Source organism: Oncorhynchus kisutch, unplaced genomic scaffold (genome assembly GCF_002021735.2).
Source record: "Oncorhynchus kisutch isolate 150728-3 unplaced genomic scaffold, Okis_V2 Okis06b-Okis10b_hom, whole genome shotgun sequence".
NCBI lineage: Eukaryota > Metazoa > Chordata > Actinopteri > Salmoniformes > Salmonidae > Oncorhynchus > Oncorhynchus kisutch.
In genome coordinates, this window is record NW_022261983.1 from 1,207,926 (window position 1) to 1,226,167 (window position 18,242).

General features: G+C 44.0%; 1 protein-coding gene across 1 annotated transcript; it reads right to left on the minus strand.

Annotated features, from left to right (window-relative positions):
- Positions 1–587: 587 nt before the first annotated feature.
- sdr42e2 (short chain dehydrogenase/reductase family 42E, member 2) lies at positions 588–16,596 on the minus strand. The gene is made up of 11 exons (XM_020468986.2): positions 16,150–16,596; positions 14,577–14,672; positions 13,655–13,712; positions 12,832–12,950; positions 11,690–11,765; positions 10,299–10,381; positions 8,857–8,994; positions 8,631–8,696; positions 8,475–8,538; positions 8,175–8,248; positions 588–869 (listed from the first exon to the last, which is right to left on the minus strand). The coding sequence occupies exons 1-11, from the start codon at positions 16,594–16,596 to the stop codon at positions 627–629; spliced, it is 1,464 nt and encodes a 487-aa protein (XP_020324575.1). The 3' UTR covers positions 588–626.
- Between the last annotated feature and the right edge of the window lie 1,646 nt (positions 16,597–18,242).

Here is an 18,242-nt window from a genome sequence, read left to right on the forward strand (position 1 = left end):
TTGACTGGGACTGTATATATATATATATACAGTATATAAACATCAATGCAAAGAAGAATCCTTTTTACTAAAACTTCAGTTTTCACTTCAGTCCAATAAAATGTTACATTTCTAAATTTACAGAAAGTCATACCATGTAGTACTTTTTAAGTCTGTACTGTACTGTACTGTATTCACATTATGATTCTCTGGTTCAATATATTAGAACCTCTTTCTCAAGAAAACAAACCCAGATATATGATATACTCCGCCCTATGGAAGGCAATAGGGTTTGAACAAAGCACCATATTATTTCAAATATTCTACATACTATACATTTGATAATCATCCATCTACAGCCTTAGTCAACTGTATGATAACATGATATACCATGATAAACATTATAGAAGGGCGGAGTTGCTAGCATTAGGTCAACAGTATGTGGTATATTCATGTGGTCTTCTATGTGTATCTAGATGTACACTATGCATGCTTTTTATCATTGCTTTTAGCTTGATGTAAGGCCAAGACCATAGGTGTCCAGAAAGGCAGCTAACAAATAAAACGTATTAGTGAGTGTATTAGCTGTGTTTGATTTGGGTTGGGTCTTAGTGGGCTGTTACTTAAGTTTTAGCCACAGTAGCTACCTAGTGATCCCAGAGCCAGGAGCAAAGTAGGAGGACAGCCAGGCTGAACCCCAACAGCAGCAGGAGGACCAGGAGCAGGGGAACAGTCCGAGAGGGGCCTAGGGGGGAGGGCCTGGAGCGGGATGGTCGGGACCGTATGTACTGGTCCACTGAGTCCCCCAGGCTGTAGCGTCTGGGGCAGTAGCCCAGGTCTCGACGGGCCTTCTCGATCTTGAAGGTGTGGCTCACTGCAATGTTCCTCACCTAGGAGGATGCAGAAAAGATTCAGGGAAATGGTTGCCAGGTACCTGACTGTCTCTGCATTCAACCAAGTTAATTGTCTTTGTTGTTAAGACTTGACCCGTTGGTTAAAGCAGAAACAGACTGGCACCCAACACCCAGTTAAAGGAAAAAGAGTTAAACAAGCTGTTAAGGAGAAGAGTGTTAGTGGTCTGTACTGTGCCCCTGTCTCTCGCCCCCACCTCTTTGCCACGAAGGCAGCTTAACAAACTCAACAGCACTCCTTCACTCTTGCCCAATCAGGGTGCTCTGAGATGGGCATAGCTCTCAGTACAGCCTGGGAGACAAGTTAGGAGCTCTGGAGCTTCAAGGGAGTTTGACTCCATGCTAATGTCTTTGAATAACCTCAGTTTACCAACATCCTGCCCCCTGTGTGAAGGATGTCTCGCTGGTGCCTATATCCCCTTACTGCACAGAGGATACGATGTCAGCATGGAAAATACCTGTAGTGACAGAAGCTCTCAGACAAACCCGGTGGCTCAGTGTAACACAGAGATTCAACAAGTTTCCTATTGTCTCGCTGGGGTAAATCCATTTGAATTCACTTTTTGACAGCACCCCTTTTGATGTGAACAAAACCTTCCATACATATTTGCCTTCCATACAAGTTCTCAGAAAGAGACTTTTTGAACCTGAAAGCTTTTAAGCTTTTAAATAATATCAATCTCAACCGTTTATCTTTTCCAGTGATGAAGACATGGATGTCTCATGGTATGGTGGGGTATGCTTAACCTTGAACACTTTTACACTATATATACAAAGGTATGTGGACACCCCTTCAAATTAGTGGATTTGGTTATTTCAGCCACACCTGTTGCTGACAGGTGTATACAATTCAACATACAGCCATGCAATCTCCATAGACAAATATTGGCAGTAGAATGGCCTTACTGAAGAGCTCATTGACTTTCAACGTTGCATCATCATAGGATGCCACCTTTCCAATAAATCAGTTCGTCAAGTTTATTCCCTGCAAGAACTGTAAGTGCTGTTATTGTGAAGTGGAAACGTCTAGGAGCAACAACGGCTCAGCCACAAAGTGGTAGGCCACAAAAGCTCACCAAACGGTACTGCCGAGTGCTGAAGTGTGTAGCGCATATAAATCTTCTGTCCTCGGTTGCAACACTCACTACCGAGTTCCAAACTGTCTCTGGAAGCAATGTCAGCACAATAACTATTCGTCTGGAGCTTCATGAAATGGGTTTCCATGGCCCAAGCAGCCGCACACAAGCCTAAGATCACCATGCACAATGCCAAGAGACGGCTGGAGTGGTGTAAAGCTCGCTGCCAATGGACTCTGGAGCAGTTGAAACGTGTTCTCTGGAGTGATGAATCACACTTCACCATCTGACAGTCCAAAGGACAAATCTGTGTTTGATGAATGCCAGGAGAACGCTACCTGCCCCAATGCATAGTGTCAACTGTAACGTTTGGTGGAGGAGGAATAACGGTCTGGGGCTGTTTTTCATGGTTTGTGCTTAGGCCACTTAGTTCCAGTGAAGGGAAATCTTAAAACTATAGCTTCCAACTTTGTGGCAACGGTTTGGGGAAGGCCCTTTCCTGTTTCAGCATGACAATGCCCCCATGCACAAAGCGAGGTCCATACAGAAATTGTTTGTCAAGATCGGTGAGGAAGAACCCGACTGGCCTGCACAGAGCTCTGACCTCAACCCCATTGAACACCTTTGGAATGTTACTTTTGGTCATGTAGTGGATCTTTTGAATGTTTTGGTATTCATGTCTAAAAAGTCACTTTCTGACCACTTCGTCCATGGGCAAACATGTCTGGAAAGTTGTGTTTAAAACAACAGCGATTGAATTCAAATGGATTTACCCTTTAGAGACTTAGCATGTATGTCTCTCTGTACACCTGTCTGTCTCTGACGGACCACCGTTGAGCAGAGTAGTGATGTTGTCCAGTAATGGTTCAGGTTAGGAGATAACCCTAAAGCAAGGGAACTAGTTGGAGTTGAGCCTGCAATGAGGTCAGTTCCTGTGTCCCCAGTGTTGAACTTCCTGACCCAGTCAATTGGGGTAGATGTTGGCTCTAACCACAGATCTAGGATTACCTTACTGTAAGTCATAGACAATCCTATGAGGAGTAAAATAATGTCTGACCCTGGATCAATGATTATGGGGCAACTTCTCCCTACTCCATCCCACCCTTCCAGGAGAAATACACACAACGGGCTAATATTTTATTCACAGGACAATTATCGATCTCCCGGTGGCAGCCGCCAGAATGTCTGACTGAAGTAGCTCCTGGACCAGCAGCCCCGTGGGCACGGCTTTGGTTTCTGTCTCATCACACATTCATGAAGTAATACCTTCTTGGGTACGACAGATAGCAGCTCCTACTACAAACAGCTCCTCGGCCCTCCTCAGTGCCAGGGCAGAATGTATGCAATACTTCTGCCATCAGTATGGCTGCTTTACATTCCCCCCCAAAAAAATTCTACCTCCTTTTACGGACCTTGAAAGGTCGGAGATGTGTGACATCAGACCTGGGTTCAAATACTATTTCAACTATCTTAATTACTTTCACATACATTTGAAGTAAGTATTCAGATATATTTCATTTGAAAATACAAGTCATTCAATATTTTAATGCATTTGAAAGTTCACAAGTGTATAAAACAATTATTGCCCTTATGCCCTCAGAACAGCCTCATATCATCGGGGCATGGACGCTACAAGGTGTTGAAAGCGTTCCACAGCAATGCTGGCCTATGTTGACTCCAATGCTTCCCACAGTTGTGTCAAGTTGGCTCGCTGTCCTTTGGGTGATGGACCATTCTTGGTACACACATGAAACTGTTGAGCGTGAAAAACCCAAACAGTGTTGCAGTTCTTGACACACTTAAATCGGTGCGGCTAGCACCTACTACCATACCCCAAATTTTCTTTTGTCTTGCCCAGTCACCCTCTGAACGGCATACATACACAATACATGTCTCACCTATCTTAAGGTATAAACATCCTTCTTTAACCTGTCTCCTCCCCTTCATCAGCACTGATTGTGAGATCAATAAGATTTCATAGCATTCCCCTGGTCAGCCAATGTCATGGAAGAGCAGGTGTTCCTAATGTTTTGTACACTCAGTGTACACTTGGAAAGTATACAAAACATTTAAATACACTGACTCAAATACACTCCCATGCTTTTAACTCAGGTATTTGAAAAATAGTATTTGAAAATCTTTTAAAATAAACTCAGCAAAAAAAGAAACATCCTCTCACTGTCAACTGTGTTTATTTTCAGCAAACTTAACATGTGTAAATATTTGTATGAACATAACAAGATTCAACAACTGAGACATGGAAATGGAAATGGAATAATGTGTCCCTGAACAAAGGGGGTGTCAAAATCTAAAGTAACAGTCATCCCCTCCTCATGGACTGCACCAGATTTGTCAGTTCTTGCTGTGAGATGTTACCCCACTCTTCCAGCAAGGCACCTGCAAGTTCCCAGACATTTCTGGGGGGGAACAGCCCTAGCCGTCACCCTCCGATCCAACAGGTCCCAGACGTGCTCAATGGGATTGAGATCCGGGCTCATTGCTGGCCATGGCAGAACACTGACATTCCGGTCTTGCAGGAAATCACGCACAGAATGAGCAGTATGGCTGGTGGCATTGTCATGCTGGAGGGTCATGTCAGGATAATCCTGCAGGAGGGGTACCATATGAGGGAGGAGGATGTCTTCCCTGTAACGCACAGCGGTGAGATTTCCTGCAATGACGACAAGCTCAGTCTGTGTTGTGACATATCGCCCCAGACCATGACTGACCCTCCACCTCCAAATAGATCCGCTCCAGAGTACAGGCCTCGGTGTAACGCTCATTCCTTCGACGATAAATGTGAATCCGACCATCACCCCTGGTGAGACAAAACCGCGACTCGTCAGTGAAGAACACTTTTTGCCAGTCCTGTCTGGTCCAGCGATTGTGGGTTTGTGCCCATAGGCAAAGTTGTTGCAGGTGATGTCTGGTGAGGACCTGCCTTGCAACAGGCCTACAAGCCCTCAGTCTAGCCTCTCTCAGCCTATTGCGGACAGTGAGCACTGATGGAGGGATTGTGCGTTCCTGGTGTAACTCGGGCAGTTGTTGTTGCCATCCTGTACCTGTCCCGCAGGTGTGATGTTTGGATGTACCGATCGTGTGCAGGTGTTGTTACACATGGTCTTCCACTGCAAGGATGATCAGCTGTCCATCTCCCTGTAGCGCTGTACGGACATTGCAATTTATTGCCCAGGCCACATCTGCAGTCCTCATGCCTCCTTGCAGCATGCCTATGCCACATTCCCGCAGATGAGCAGGGACTCTGGGCATCTTTCTTTTGGTGTTTTTCAGAGTCAGTAGAAAGGCCTCTTTAGTGTCCTGTTTTCATAACTGTGACCTTAAATACTAAAATACTCAGAAAAAGTATTTTAAATACCAGATATTCAAATACACATGTATTTGACCCCAGGTCAGTTTGACATAAGCCATTTCCAGTCCAATCATATCCATGAAAGAGAGGGAACATCTACATTTTAGTCACTTAGCAGACACTCTTATCCAGAGCAACTTACAGTAGTGAGTGGATACATTTTCATACTGGTCTCCCGTGGGTATCAAACACACAACCCTGACATTGCAACCACCATGCTCTACCAACTGAGCTACACAGAACAAGGTAAGAAGGAGGGGGCCTATACATTCTGGGCAGTTATTGCTGTTTGCAGTAACAGATCAACTTTTTTCAACTGCATCTCAATGGTCTCATCATGGAAGCTTGAACAGGGAGGGGAATTGAATGCAAGTTACACCATTTTTTATTTGTTAAAACATTTCTAGCCTGTCTATCTATTGGTAACAAGGTTGACGTATTACTAATGCTCAACCTGCTCAGTATTCCACCACAAAACACCAGAAAATGGCCAAAAAGTCTCACACCTGGATCTGTTTCACCTGTCTTTGTGCTTGTCTCCACCCACCTCCAGATCAAATTTAATTTGTCACATGCCCCGAATACAACAGGTGTAGACCTTACAGTGAAATTCTTACTTACAACAGGTGTAGCCCTTAATTAACCAACAATGCAGTTTTAAGAAAATACCAAAAAAAAAACAATTAAATAGCAGCAGTAAATAACAATAGCGGGGCTATATACAGGGGGTACTGGTACAGAGTCAATGTGCAGGGGCACCGGTGTTGAGGTAATTGAGGTAATATGTACATGTAGGTAGAGCTTTTAAAGTGACTATGCATAGATAATAACAAAGAGTAGCAGCAGCGTATAAGAGGGGGGGTGATGCAAAGAGTCTGGGTAGCCATTTGATTAGCTGTTCAGGAGTCTTATGGCTTGGGGGTAGAAGCTCTTTAGAAGCCTCTTGGACCTTGACTTGGCGCTCCGGTACCGCTTGCCGTGCGGTAGCAGAGAGAACAGTCTATGACTAGGGTGGCTGGAGTCTTGAACTGTTTTTAGGGCCTTTCTCTGACACCTACTGGTATAGAGGTCCTGGATGGCAGGAAGCTTGGGCCTGGTAATGTACTGGGCCGTATGCACTACCATACCAGACAGTGATGCAACCCAACAGGATGCTCTCAATGGTGCAGCTGTAAAACCTTTCGAGGATCTGAGGACCCATGCCAAATTTCTTCAGTCTCCTGAGGGGGAATAGGTTTTGACGTGCCCTCATCACGACTGTCTTGATGTGTTTGGACCATGTTAGTTTGTTGGTGATGTGGACACCAAGGATATTTAAGCTCTCAACTTGCTCCACTGCAGCCCCGTCGATGAGAATGGGGGCGTACTCTGTACTCCTTTTCCTGTATCCACAATTATCTTCTTTGTCTTGATCACATTGAGGGAGAGGTTGTTGTCCTTGCACCACACGGTCAGGTCTCTGATCTCCTCCCTATAGGCCATCTCATCGTTGTCAGTGATCAGGCCTACACCTGTTGTGTAGATGTTGCCCATCTTCCCATTATCCCCTGTGTATTTATACCTGTGTTCTCTGTTTGTCTGTTGCCAGTTCATCTTGTCTTGTCAGGTCTTACCAGCCTTCCTGTTTCTCTAGTTATATTTTCTAGATCTTCCCGGTTCTGACCATTCTGCCTGCCCTGACCCCGAGTCTGCCTACCGTGATGTACCCGCCGGACTCTGACTTGATCACGAACCTCAGCCTGCCCTCGACCTGCCATTTGCCTACCCCGTGCTCCTAATAAATTATCTGTACTATCCTCCCCCCGTGTCTGCATCTGGGTCATATCCTGTGTCGTCATAAAAAGGGTAGAACCAGCTTACCTGATTTTACACTATGATTTGACTATTAGATGTTCAACGTTTCTTTAAAAAAAGTTTTTGTTTCAATGAATTGTTTCATCATATTAAAATGAGAGTTCAGTTCACGTAACAGGGTTGGCCTTAAAATTGGGGCCAGGATTTATTTTTAACCTTAAAATGGATCAATATTCACATGAATAAATAATCATCTTCAGAAATGACTTTGTCAAACCAACAAAATAACTACGGCTTTACAATGATGGTGAAAACTTGGATAAATGTTGGGACTAATTGTGTTAAAATATTCCTAGAAGTCACAGAGGATGCAAAGAGGGACATGTCCAAATGCAGAATTGTAACACTTTCAGTAAGTCTTTATTCAAAAAAATTAATCTGATTTATTGAATATTCCACGTGGTCTATATTGAAGGGCACTTCATGGCTTTCAAATTTGTGCACAATTTCTACTTAAAATATCAAAGGTACTCATTTTGTGGAACGACCCTGCCACCGTGGCCCAGTGGGGTTCTACACTGACTGAGACATGTCATCATGACCCAGAATGCAATAACTTCAGAACTTTAGAACTCACACAGAGTGAAAGGTCTAAGTAAATTCAAAATGTTCTCCCTTCTGTGAGTTTGCTCTTTGTATCAAGTATGTGACAGGAAAGAGACTGTTACACTTAATTAATACACTGAATATGTAACACTGGAAAACATGGTATATTTCTCAACAACGTTTTCTTGCAAGTGTGGTGAGGCAGGTTGGTCCTCACATCAGTGCTTGGCTGCAATGTAAAACTGAGAAGGGAGAAAGGAGGAAAGAAGAAGAATGGGTAAAAAGGCAGAGTAAAAATGGGAAGTGAGTAGAGGGGTTAGGTGTAGAAAGCGCTATGAAGGTAGGTAGGTAGGCAGGTAGGCAGCCAGGCAGGCAGGTACATATAGATAGGTATGTAAGTAGTAGATAGGTACTGTAGATACATAGCTGTACGCTTACCTCATTTCTGGTGAAGAGCAGAGGGATCTCCACTATTGGCCTCAGAGCCAGGTGTAAACATTCCATCAGAATGGCTGTGAAATACACACCTCAGATGAGGAGGGAAGACAGCAGCATGGCAGGTCTGAGCTATGAGCAGCGTACTATTACAACAGTTTGGCAAGTATGAAACTGTGTGTATCCTGACAGATTGTGGCTGGTGTTGGGCATGATCAGCGTCCTGTTACAGCAGCGTGGGTATTTGTGTGTGGGCGTGCGTATATGTGTGTGTGTGAATGCGTGCCCGTTTGTGTCTCCTACCTGCTGAATAGACCAGTGAGACAGGCAAGTGTATCAACGGTCGGCTGTACCCCAGCTTCTCAAACTAGAGAGGAGGGGAAAGACAGAGGGGATATCAAAGACCAAGACAAGATAAACTATATGTGTTAATCACCCAAAGAATATATAGTTACTCACCAGTGGTGTTAACCATTCAAACAGGTTGACAGATTCCCCGTCATTGATGAAGTAGGCCTGTCCACTCTGAGGGAGAAAGGTTGATATTACTATGTATACACCCCCACCCCAAACACACACAGGCCTAAATATGTACAATGTGTACAAATGCCACTTGAAGGTAGAACAAACAAGTGCTGAAACGATCATTGGTATCCATGGAGATGGTGAGTAGTAGTAAACTCACAGCCACACAGTTCCTCTTGGGTGTGAGGCTCTCAGCAGCCAGGATGTGGGCCAACACCAGGTTGTCCACATGGACCCAGTTCATCTTGGCCTGGCGGTTTCCAAAGCTAAAACTGAACAACCGGCGCTCCACATTCACCTGGGGAGAGAGAGAAGAAGAAGTGAAGAAAGAGAGAGAGAGAGAGAGAGAGGGAGAGAGAGAGAGAGCGAGAGATCAAGAGCGAGAGAGCAAGAGCAAGAGCAAGAGAGAGCAAGAGCGAGAGAGAGAGCAAGAGCAAGAGAGAGAGCAAGAGCGAGAGAGAGAGCAAGAGCGAGAGAGAGCAAGAGCGAGAGAGAGAGCAAGAGAGAGAGAGAGAGCAAGAGCGAGAGAGAGAGCAAGAGCAAGAGAGAGAGCAAGAGCGAGAGAGAGAGAGAGAGAGCAAGAGCGAGAGAGAGAGCAAGAGCAAGAGAGAGAGCAAGAGCGAGAGAGAGAGCAAGAGCGAGAGAGAGCAAGAGCGAGAGAGAGAGCAAGAGAGAGAGAGAGCAAGAGCAAGAGAGAGAGCAAGAGCGAGAGAGAGAGAGCAAGAGCAAGAGAGAGAGCAAGAGCGAGAGAGAGAGAGCAAGAGCAAGAGAGAGCAAGAGCGAGAGAGAGAGCAAGAGCGAGAGAGAGCAAGAGTGAGAGAGAGAGAGCAAGAGCAAGAGAGAGAGCAAGAGCGAGAGAGAGAGAGAGCAAGAGCAAGAGAGAGCAAGAGCGAGAGAGAGAGCAAGAGCGAGAGAGAGCAAGAGCGAGAGAGAGCAAGAGCGAGAGAGAGAGCAAGAGCGAGAGAGAGCAAGAGCGAGAGAGAGCAAGAGCGAGAGAGAGAGCAAGAGCGAGAGAGAGCAAGAGAGATACAGATACAGTCTAGGTTAGACTGTATTGCTGTGCTGAGAGTATGTCTGTTCTCATGTGAGTGTGTTTGGGGTTGTGTACGTGTGTCAAGGCATGCATGGGTCCGTGTGTGTACAATGGTCTGACATTGAGTGCGGGGAGAGGTCAACTGTATTAGGGGAAGAAAGATTAAAAGGCCTCTAAGCAGCTTTCCCTATAGTGAACCGGGAACTGCAGCATCCGAGCCCTGTTCAACCCAGCCCAGCATAGAGTATTCCTTCCCTTCATTCTCCCCAGGGGAGAGAGAGAGAGGCGTGAAACAGGATACTTTAAGAGGGTCCATTAATAATATATCCTCACCAGGTACACATTCTGCCAGCCGATCTAAACCCTAAGAGAACCTCTATACCTGATAGAAGGGCAATGAGACTGGGCTGTCATTTTATTGTGCCACCCACACAATTAAACAGTACACAGACATTTATCCCTATGGTGCCGCCGTCTTGGATGGAAAGTGACAAATCAGGTGGAATGTAGAGATGTCTCAGTTCTTTTCATTGTGATTCTATGTGGTAGGTAGGTGTGCGGACACTCACCATAACCCTGTGTAGGTGTCGTCTCTCTTCTGGCCCGTAGATGCCTGAGGGTCTTAGAACACAGGTCCGCAAGAGACCCCCACCTTTAAAGAAGATAATGGCATTGAATAATGAACTGAATCTGGCAACACTGAAAGTTTGTTACAAATGAGTTACTCCACCGTGTAATTACTTATAAGTGAGTCTAGAAATGTAAATTCCACTTAACTGCAAGATAGTGTACTATGCAAATGTATGTAGGTTACTGTAATACTGTATGTAAGTAGTAGTAATAGTTCATCAACATATATAATATGCTAACCTTTGCTTCAACCTGAACCCATCTTCCAGTGTTAATATATTTCCTCTACATCCCGTCTTAATAAATGCATGAATGGTCCAGTAATGACATAGCGCCATGCTCCTAGCTTAGTTTAATATATAATGACATAGCGCCATGCTCCTAGCTTAGTTTAATATATAATGACATAGCGCCATGCTCCTAGCTTCATTTAATATATAAATAAGTGGTCATTGATAGGGGGTTAGGTTTCCCCCAAGGAGGGGCTGAAGGCATCACACCTATTTAATCAAGTACTCACTGGCATCACACTAACGCAGTAAGAAAATTCCTACACACCTTTGAGAGAGATGAACTGTACATGGGTTTATGTTAATGGAAGCATTGTGTGTGTATCAATGTCTCCTGTGATTCTGACTGTCAGTTTTACAGTAAGCATGTACCTGACATCTGTCTGTGACGAGAGTCTGTACTGCATGTCTGGTACTACTGCTACTAACTGTGTGTCTCTGTGTGTGTAAGTACATCCCTGTGTGTGTGTTGCTTGAGGCAAAACGGTGTCGGGTGAACACTGCTCTCCAGTCTCAAGTGGCATTGTGCTTTCCAGCTCTAAATTGAACTGGTGTCAGCAGGTCCAGTTGGATTAGGTTGCACACACATGGAAAGCTTGGTTTCCAAGCCAACCTCACTCACTCACAAATACACACAAGCACACGTGCACACGCCCACACACACACACACACACACACACACACACACACACACACACACACACACACACACACACACACACACACACACACACACACACACACACACACACACACACACACACACACACACACACACACACACACACACACACACAGAGTTTGGCTGTGGAAACATACAGCATACATTCATACACACTGAGAATCATAAGGCAATGTCAAGGACCTGAACAGACCATTTCCATTTGAGGATATCATCACTGTCTTGATGCTGTAAGTAGCCCCCATCCTATCACCTCAAGACCATGCCAGACAAAGTCACAGTGTCTCTGCCATGGACACAGAATTAAAATAATAGATCTAATACTGTATATCTTCATTCTATTTCTAGGGTCTCTTACCTTTGAGTGAGCGTCCATTGGCTGTTAGGACCATCTGGTCAGAGATAGATTTGGTCCTGGAGTAGTGGTCTATGTGCTGGGACAGCAGAACACATCATATCTATTCATATCAATCCATGTGTTTCATTATTTCCTAAGACAAAGCCATCAGAGGACCTATTCATTGTTACTGCTACTGCTGAGGAAAGTACAGGTAACTGCCAGAATGAAGGAAACACTTGAGTAAATGAGGGATACAAAGTATATTTAAAGCAGGAGCTTTCCTGAGTTAATTAAGCTATTAACGTCACATCATGCTTAGGCTCATGTATAAAAATGCAGAGCTGTTTTGATGGCAGTCTCAGACTGAAGTATGTAGTGAATGAGAGCAGGGGAAGAATTCAGTTTGAGTCATCAGGCAAGTGTTTTCCACCACCATCAACAAAACACCAAAATTTGGAATTTCTCGTGGAAGAATGGTGTTCCATCCCTCCAATTTAGTTCCAGACACTTGTAGAATCTATTCCAAGGAGCATTGAAGCCGTTCTGGTGGCTCGGAGTGGCTCAACACTCTATTAATTAATACATTTATGTTGTTGTTTCCTTTATTTGGGCAGTTACCTGTATGTCCTTCAGAAGGGGTTGCAAGATAGATGCATGTCAGATGTGTGACACCCATACTATACACACCACACACACTCACTCTCTCTTACACACACCCCACCAGTGTCAGGTTGACAGGCTTTGAGCCTCCAAGCTATCCTAAACTGTGTAACTCTACTCATGCAGGACTTATACAGTCATGCACAGCCATGTAAGCTGGAAGGAGTAGCTCTGGGAGAAGATTACATTCATGAGCTTCCTTTATCAGCCTGGTTCTGGATGTCATGTACACCATGTCAGCTTCAATCTCAAGGTAAAACATCACATAGCAAAGGTGCCCATTCCTTTAACCAAATGTATGTACCACATGAAAAGTAAACTATGAAAAAAGATCAAAAAAGTTGTGTTTCCATCAACCCAGAGCAAACACGTATTCTATATAGACACAGTAAAGCCAGCCTGGGTAAAGCAGACAGTAAGCTGCACTCACTATCATTCAGTCTGGTTTACCCAGGCTACAGTAAAGCTGCTCCTCATTGGGACATCCTGTTCTTACTCACCATGTCCAGGGGCACACAGGGCAATGAGTCCTCGTCGCCCTCCTCTATGGGTTTTCCAGCAAACGTCACGTTGATCGTACTGGTGTAGACCAGCCTGGTGATGCCCTTCTCCACACACACTGAAACGAGCAGACACACACACAGACAGGGTTATCATTGGGCCAAGTCATTTAACTGACAACACATTTTTATTTAGGAGTTTATTTCATTTTCTAAACCTGGGTCATGACTCAAAAGCCTATTAGCCCACTGAGCTCAAGCCTAGTCACTAGCTCTGGGAGTTAACACAAGTCAGTAGGTCTTGGACAAGGAGACTGTTCTACACCACCTCCAACTACATTTAGCAGGCATTTTATGGCTCCTCATATATGGCTGTACTGTTACACTGCACCCCATTAGAAGCCCTTCAACAGGTCTCTTTCACTATTTCATCATAGGGGTCAAACGTTTACACATTTTTGCGAAGGAGGGCCAAAAATGTCCACCTCCTAGGACCTCTTGTGCCTATGAAAAGGTATTTACATACAGTATGCTGTGCAAAGATAATACTGTATGTAATGTAATGAATGTGTTGTTAATCTAAGAAATGGTCTACCTGTCTGTGGGAGAGGGGAAGCTGATGAGTGTGACAATAGTTGAAGAGTGAGGTGAGGAGGGAGGGAGGGGAAGAGGGAGAGGAGGAGGGAGGGGAGGAAGGAGGGGAGGAGTGAGGGGAGGAAGAAGGAGAGGAGGAAGTAGGAGAGGAGGTAGGGAAGAAAGGAGGGGAAGAGGTAGGGAAGGAAGGGGTGGAGGAAGGCGGGGAGGAGGGAGTGGAGCTTGTTACCATTAATGACGTTGTTCGTCCCTCCGACATTGACCGACTCCACCTGCTCTTTCCTCAGCTGTGAGACACAGAACAGAATAACTTTTAACACGGTTTGTGTGGGAACTAATGTGTAATGTGTAACTAATGTGTAACCCTAAATCCGGAACCACGGGCACCCTCTTAGATATCATCCTGACCAACTTGCCCTCTAAATACACCTTTGCTGTCTTCAACCAGGATCGGAGCAATCACTGCCTCATTGCCTGCGTCCGTAATGGGTCTGCAGTCAAACGACCACCCATCATCACTGTCAAATGCTCCCTAAAACACTTCAGCAAGCAGGCCTTTCTAATCGACCTGGCCCGGGAATCCTGGAAGGATATTGACCTCATCCCGTCAGTAGAGGGATGCCTGGTCGCTCTTCAAAAGTGCTTCCCTCACCATCTTAAATAAGCATGCCCCATTCAAAAAATGTAGAACTAAGAACAGATATAGCCCTTGGTTCACCCCAGACTTGACTGCCCTTGACCAGCACAAAAACATCCTGTGGCGTTCTGCATAAGCATCGAATAGCCCCCGGGATATGCAACTTTTCAGGGAAGTCAGGAACCAATATACACAGTCAGTTAGTTTCAAACAGACATTTGTATCCTGTAGCACTAATTCCAAAACGTTTTGGGACACCGTAAAGTCCATGGAGAATAAGAGCACTTTGCCCAATTTATCCTACTCTGGAACCCATAGACAGACTCTGTCACACGCCACTCAAGTCGTTGCATTTAAGACAAAAGATTTACTCTGTACTTTATTCTTGGAACAGTGTTACAGGAGACCAGCGACTATGAGTGATGGTCTTTGAATTGTTTACATTCCCAGTCAGCTAAATGAATAAAGAAAGTAGAAGGGTTAAATTCTACCCTCCATCTGTTCAGGAACTCACCTGTTCTGGGCCTGACATCCCATAGGAAGCGGTGTGGAATATACAGTCGACCCCCTCACAGATCTTATACAGAGAATCATAGTCCCGGATGTCACTCTGCAAGGGGACAAAATCAGTGTTATGAAAGACAATGATATGATGTGTTTTTTCCTCTACCCTATGACTGTACTTCACTGTTATACAGTATGTAATATAACAGTACGATAAACCATCGGATTTAACTGTCTCATGTTAGAAATAGTCAAGCCTTTGTTGTATTCATATTAGAAAGAGCGGCTCTGATATTAAAGTGTCAGTAATGTGAGGAAACATTTGACATAATTCATCCAGTTCCTGCTATGGAACTCTCCGGCGTCTTTTCACGGTGAACTATCTTGCTGGGTAAGATGACAGCTTGAACATATAGTACATGGTATGTCCATATATTAGCCAATGATTAGTAAGTACAATTAAGTTAAAGTGCCATGAAGGCTGCACCTGAAACCTGAATCAGAGCCCCGGCCTCCTTCTGTCCTAGTCAACACCTGGCAACCTCAACTAGATCACTTACCTGTGTCTTTATACCTGAGCCATGTATACCCAACCTTATTAGCCCCGTCTACCCTGGGGTATATGAGGAGAAATACTACACTAAAGACACTTGAATTTCAATGTATCCCCCTGATAACATACAGTGTTCTCTCTCTTTACTTTTTCAATTACAATCTTAACAAACCAAGTGGGGGAATTTCAAACTAGTAATCATTTAGGTACAATGATCAAAAACAAAAGCAGTGGTGTAAAGTTCTTAAGTAAAATAACTTAAGTACTACTTCAGTTGTTTATTGGGGATCTGTACTTTACTATTAATATTTTGGCAAATTTGTACTTTTACTTCACTACGTTCCTAAAGAAAATAATGTACTTTTTACTCCATACTTTTTCCCTGACACCCAAAAGTACTCATTACATTTTGATAGAAAAATGGTCCCAATTCACACACTTATCAAGAGAACATCCCTGGTCATCCCTACTGCCGCTGATCTGGCGGACTAACTAAACACAAATGCTTCATTTGAAAATTATTTCTGAGTGTAGGAGTATGACCCTGGCTATCGGTCAAAAAAATAAAAAATAATATATATATATATATATATATATATATATATATATATATATTTAATTGTGCCATCTGGTTTGCTTAATATACGGAATTTGAAATAGTTTGTACTTTTACTTTTGAGACTTAAGTACATTTTAGCAGTTCCATTTACTTTTGATACTTAAGTACATTTAAAACCAAATACTTTTAGACTTTTACTCAGTAGTATTTTACTGAGTGACTTTCACTTTTACTTGAGCTATTTTCTATTAAGGTATCTTTACTTTTACTCAAGTATGAAAAATTAGTACTTTTTCCACCACTGAACAAAAGGAAAGCAACAAAACCCTGGGAAATGCAGGACTGGAGTTACATACCCCGGGGATGAATCTTAACTTTAACTTTGTCAAGCATTGATGACAGTGAGATACTAAGTAAACATTTGAAAGTTAGGATTTGCCCCGAAGTGACTAGTGCGTCTACTCTACCTACCTGATGGAAGACAGTACCGTCTGGAGTATCCCACTGTGGCTTGTGAAGATCCAGCAGCACCACAGACACTCCCTGGCTGACCAGAGCTCTCCCCAGCCTCAACCCGAAATACCCTGCTCCCCCGGTCACCAGCACCCTGCCTGTCCCCATCCCTGCCCCTCTCAAGGCCTGATCAGTCACTTCATCCAGGCGGGAGGCTGGACACTCTGGGCTGCTGCACCAGGCACCCACCACCCCATTGGCCCTGTGTCGGGAGGCTGGAGTTGGGGTTGAGGTTAGGTCTGGGGCTGGTCGGCTCACCCAGGACTGGAGCTGATGGTTGAGGTGGTGGTTGTGGAGGTGTCTATTAGCCTGTATACGGCACCCAGCACTTCCTGGGTCAGGCAGGGGGACACAGGGGTAGGGCAGCTGCTCTACCTGGCACAGAGAGCCTCCGTTGTCCTTCATACCGCCACACAACTCCATTCAGACTCCTCTTGGGATAGATGGAATTCGGAACCCTGTAAGTGACAGGGGGTTCAAATAGTAGCTACCTCATCATTACAGCTATTCTCCATAAGATACACAGGAGCCACCTTCATAGGATATAACTAATAACATTTTCTTTGCCAATTCATTTACATGACCAGACTATAAAAAAAATAACAAAGAAATACTAATTCATTTGACGGAGTAATCAATAGAGTAAAGTACAGGACTAAAACAAGTTTGACTGTGAGTCAGTCTGTACAATGACTCATCTCGGAGAGCGCTGCAGATACAGACAGACACCATGTGCCATTGTCTGTTCGGATGTCAAACTCTAGTTGTTTTATCTCAAATGTCGCATAAGAATACTAGTTCCGTGATACTATTTCCTTCTATATACAACACTGGTGATTTCCTACGACAAAGTTGAGTCGAAAGTATGGGTTTTAAACATTGATACACAGCCAAAATACGCAGATTCGAAATGTTTTATTTTCTAGTGCAATTATATTACATATTTTTACAACAGTCTTAAAAGAAACATACAATATCCCATCAACCTTCTGAATAAACCAAAATATAGGCCTACCCAGTGATGTGCGGATCTGGTTGCCACATTAGTTTCCATTGTAAATGATGTCACTAAAACGACTTTGGTAAATAGGCCCACTGTACCTTTCAACGTACTGTCATGTATCTGCTTATGTCCATTGAATACATATCATTAAAAGATCCCCCTTTTTATATTTTGACACCCCTCTCGCAGGTCCCTGCAGTCTACTCTGACAACCTTTGCCTGACAATCACTTGTGGCTTCACCTGAGACTCGTTACCGTAGGGTCTGGATGAAACACGCACGCTCTGACTAAGATCATGTTTCACAGGTACAAAATCAGCAAATGTACATAATACCTATTTGTCATTCCTCCTCCACAAACCTCGTCCCTCTCCTAGTCCTGTCTCAACCCTGCACTTCTCAAGCGTCAACCCTTCTCCTCAAACCCCTCTGACGCCCACCCAACTCCCCGGCATCCTCCTGCAAGTGCTGGCTCAGCTGCTTGCTTCTTGATGAAACCGTAACACCTTAAAGTGGGAATCAGGCAATCAGCGGTTGAAACAATAACAAATACTTTCCCCACTCATGTTTTGGTAAAAAGCTGAGGGTCAGGACTGGAGAAATATAACCACTCTCAAATTCAGGACTGGCAATTCATGATATCAACATTATAGTTTGATTATGTTTTGAGGCTGTAAAGTGTTTGTTTACATTTACTTTGTTTACAAACACTGGGGTAAAATAAGCTTATAATTTGGGTTCTGATGGGGTATGACAGTTGAACTGAGCACATTGGACATTTCTAAGTTATATTCTTCAAGAATCAATGGGTACATATAGTTAATTTACAAGTCCAAAATGGATGTAGCAACTGCACATTACCCCTTAAAATGTCATATTTACTGGGAAAGCTTTCCCAACCCTCATTCTTTCATTGTAATGTGTCATGTGTGTCGACCCAGTGCTTGGGAAGTGAACAGTATGAAGCCGTGTTGACTTGTCAAAAATGTCCTTTTGACACAAAGATCCTGATGAATGGGATGATTGGGTTTTCAGTGCTGTAAGTAGG

Excerpts from the sequence above, each read along its gene's own strand:
- sdr42e2 (XM_020468986.2), bottom strand. The coding sequence starts at position 16,596 with ATGAAGGACAACGGAGGCTCTCTGTGCCAGGTAGAGCAGCTGCCCTAC. Across the intron at positions 14,673-16,149 it reads ACGGTACTGTCTTCCATCAG|AGTGACATCCGGGACTATGA; the intron begins GTAGGTAGAGTA and ends GTCCCCTTGCAG. Across the intron at positions 12,951-13,654 it reads GACGAACAACGTCATTAATG|TGTGTGTGGAGAAGGGCATC; the intron begins GTAACAAGCTCC and ends TGCTCGTTTCAG.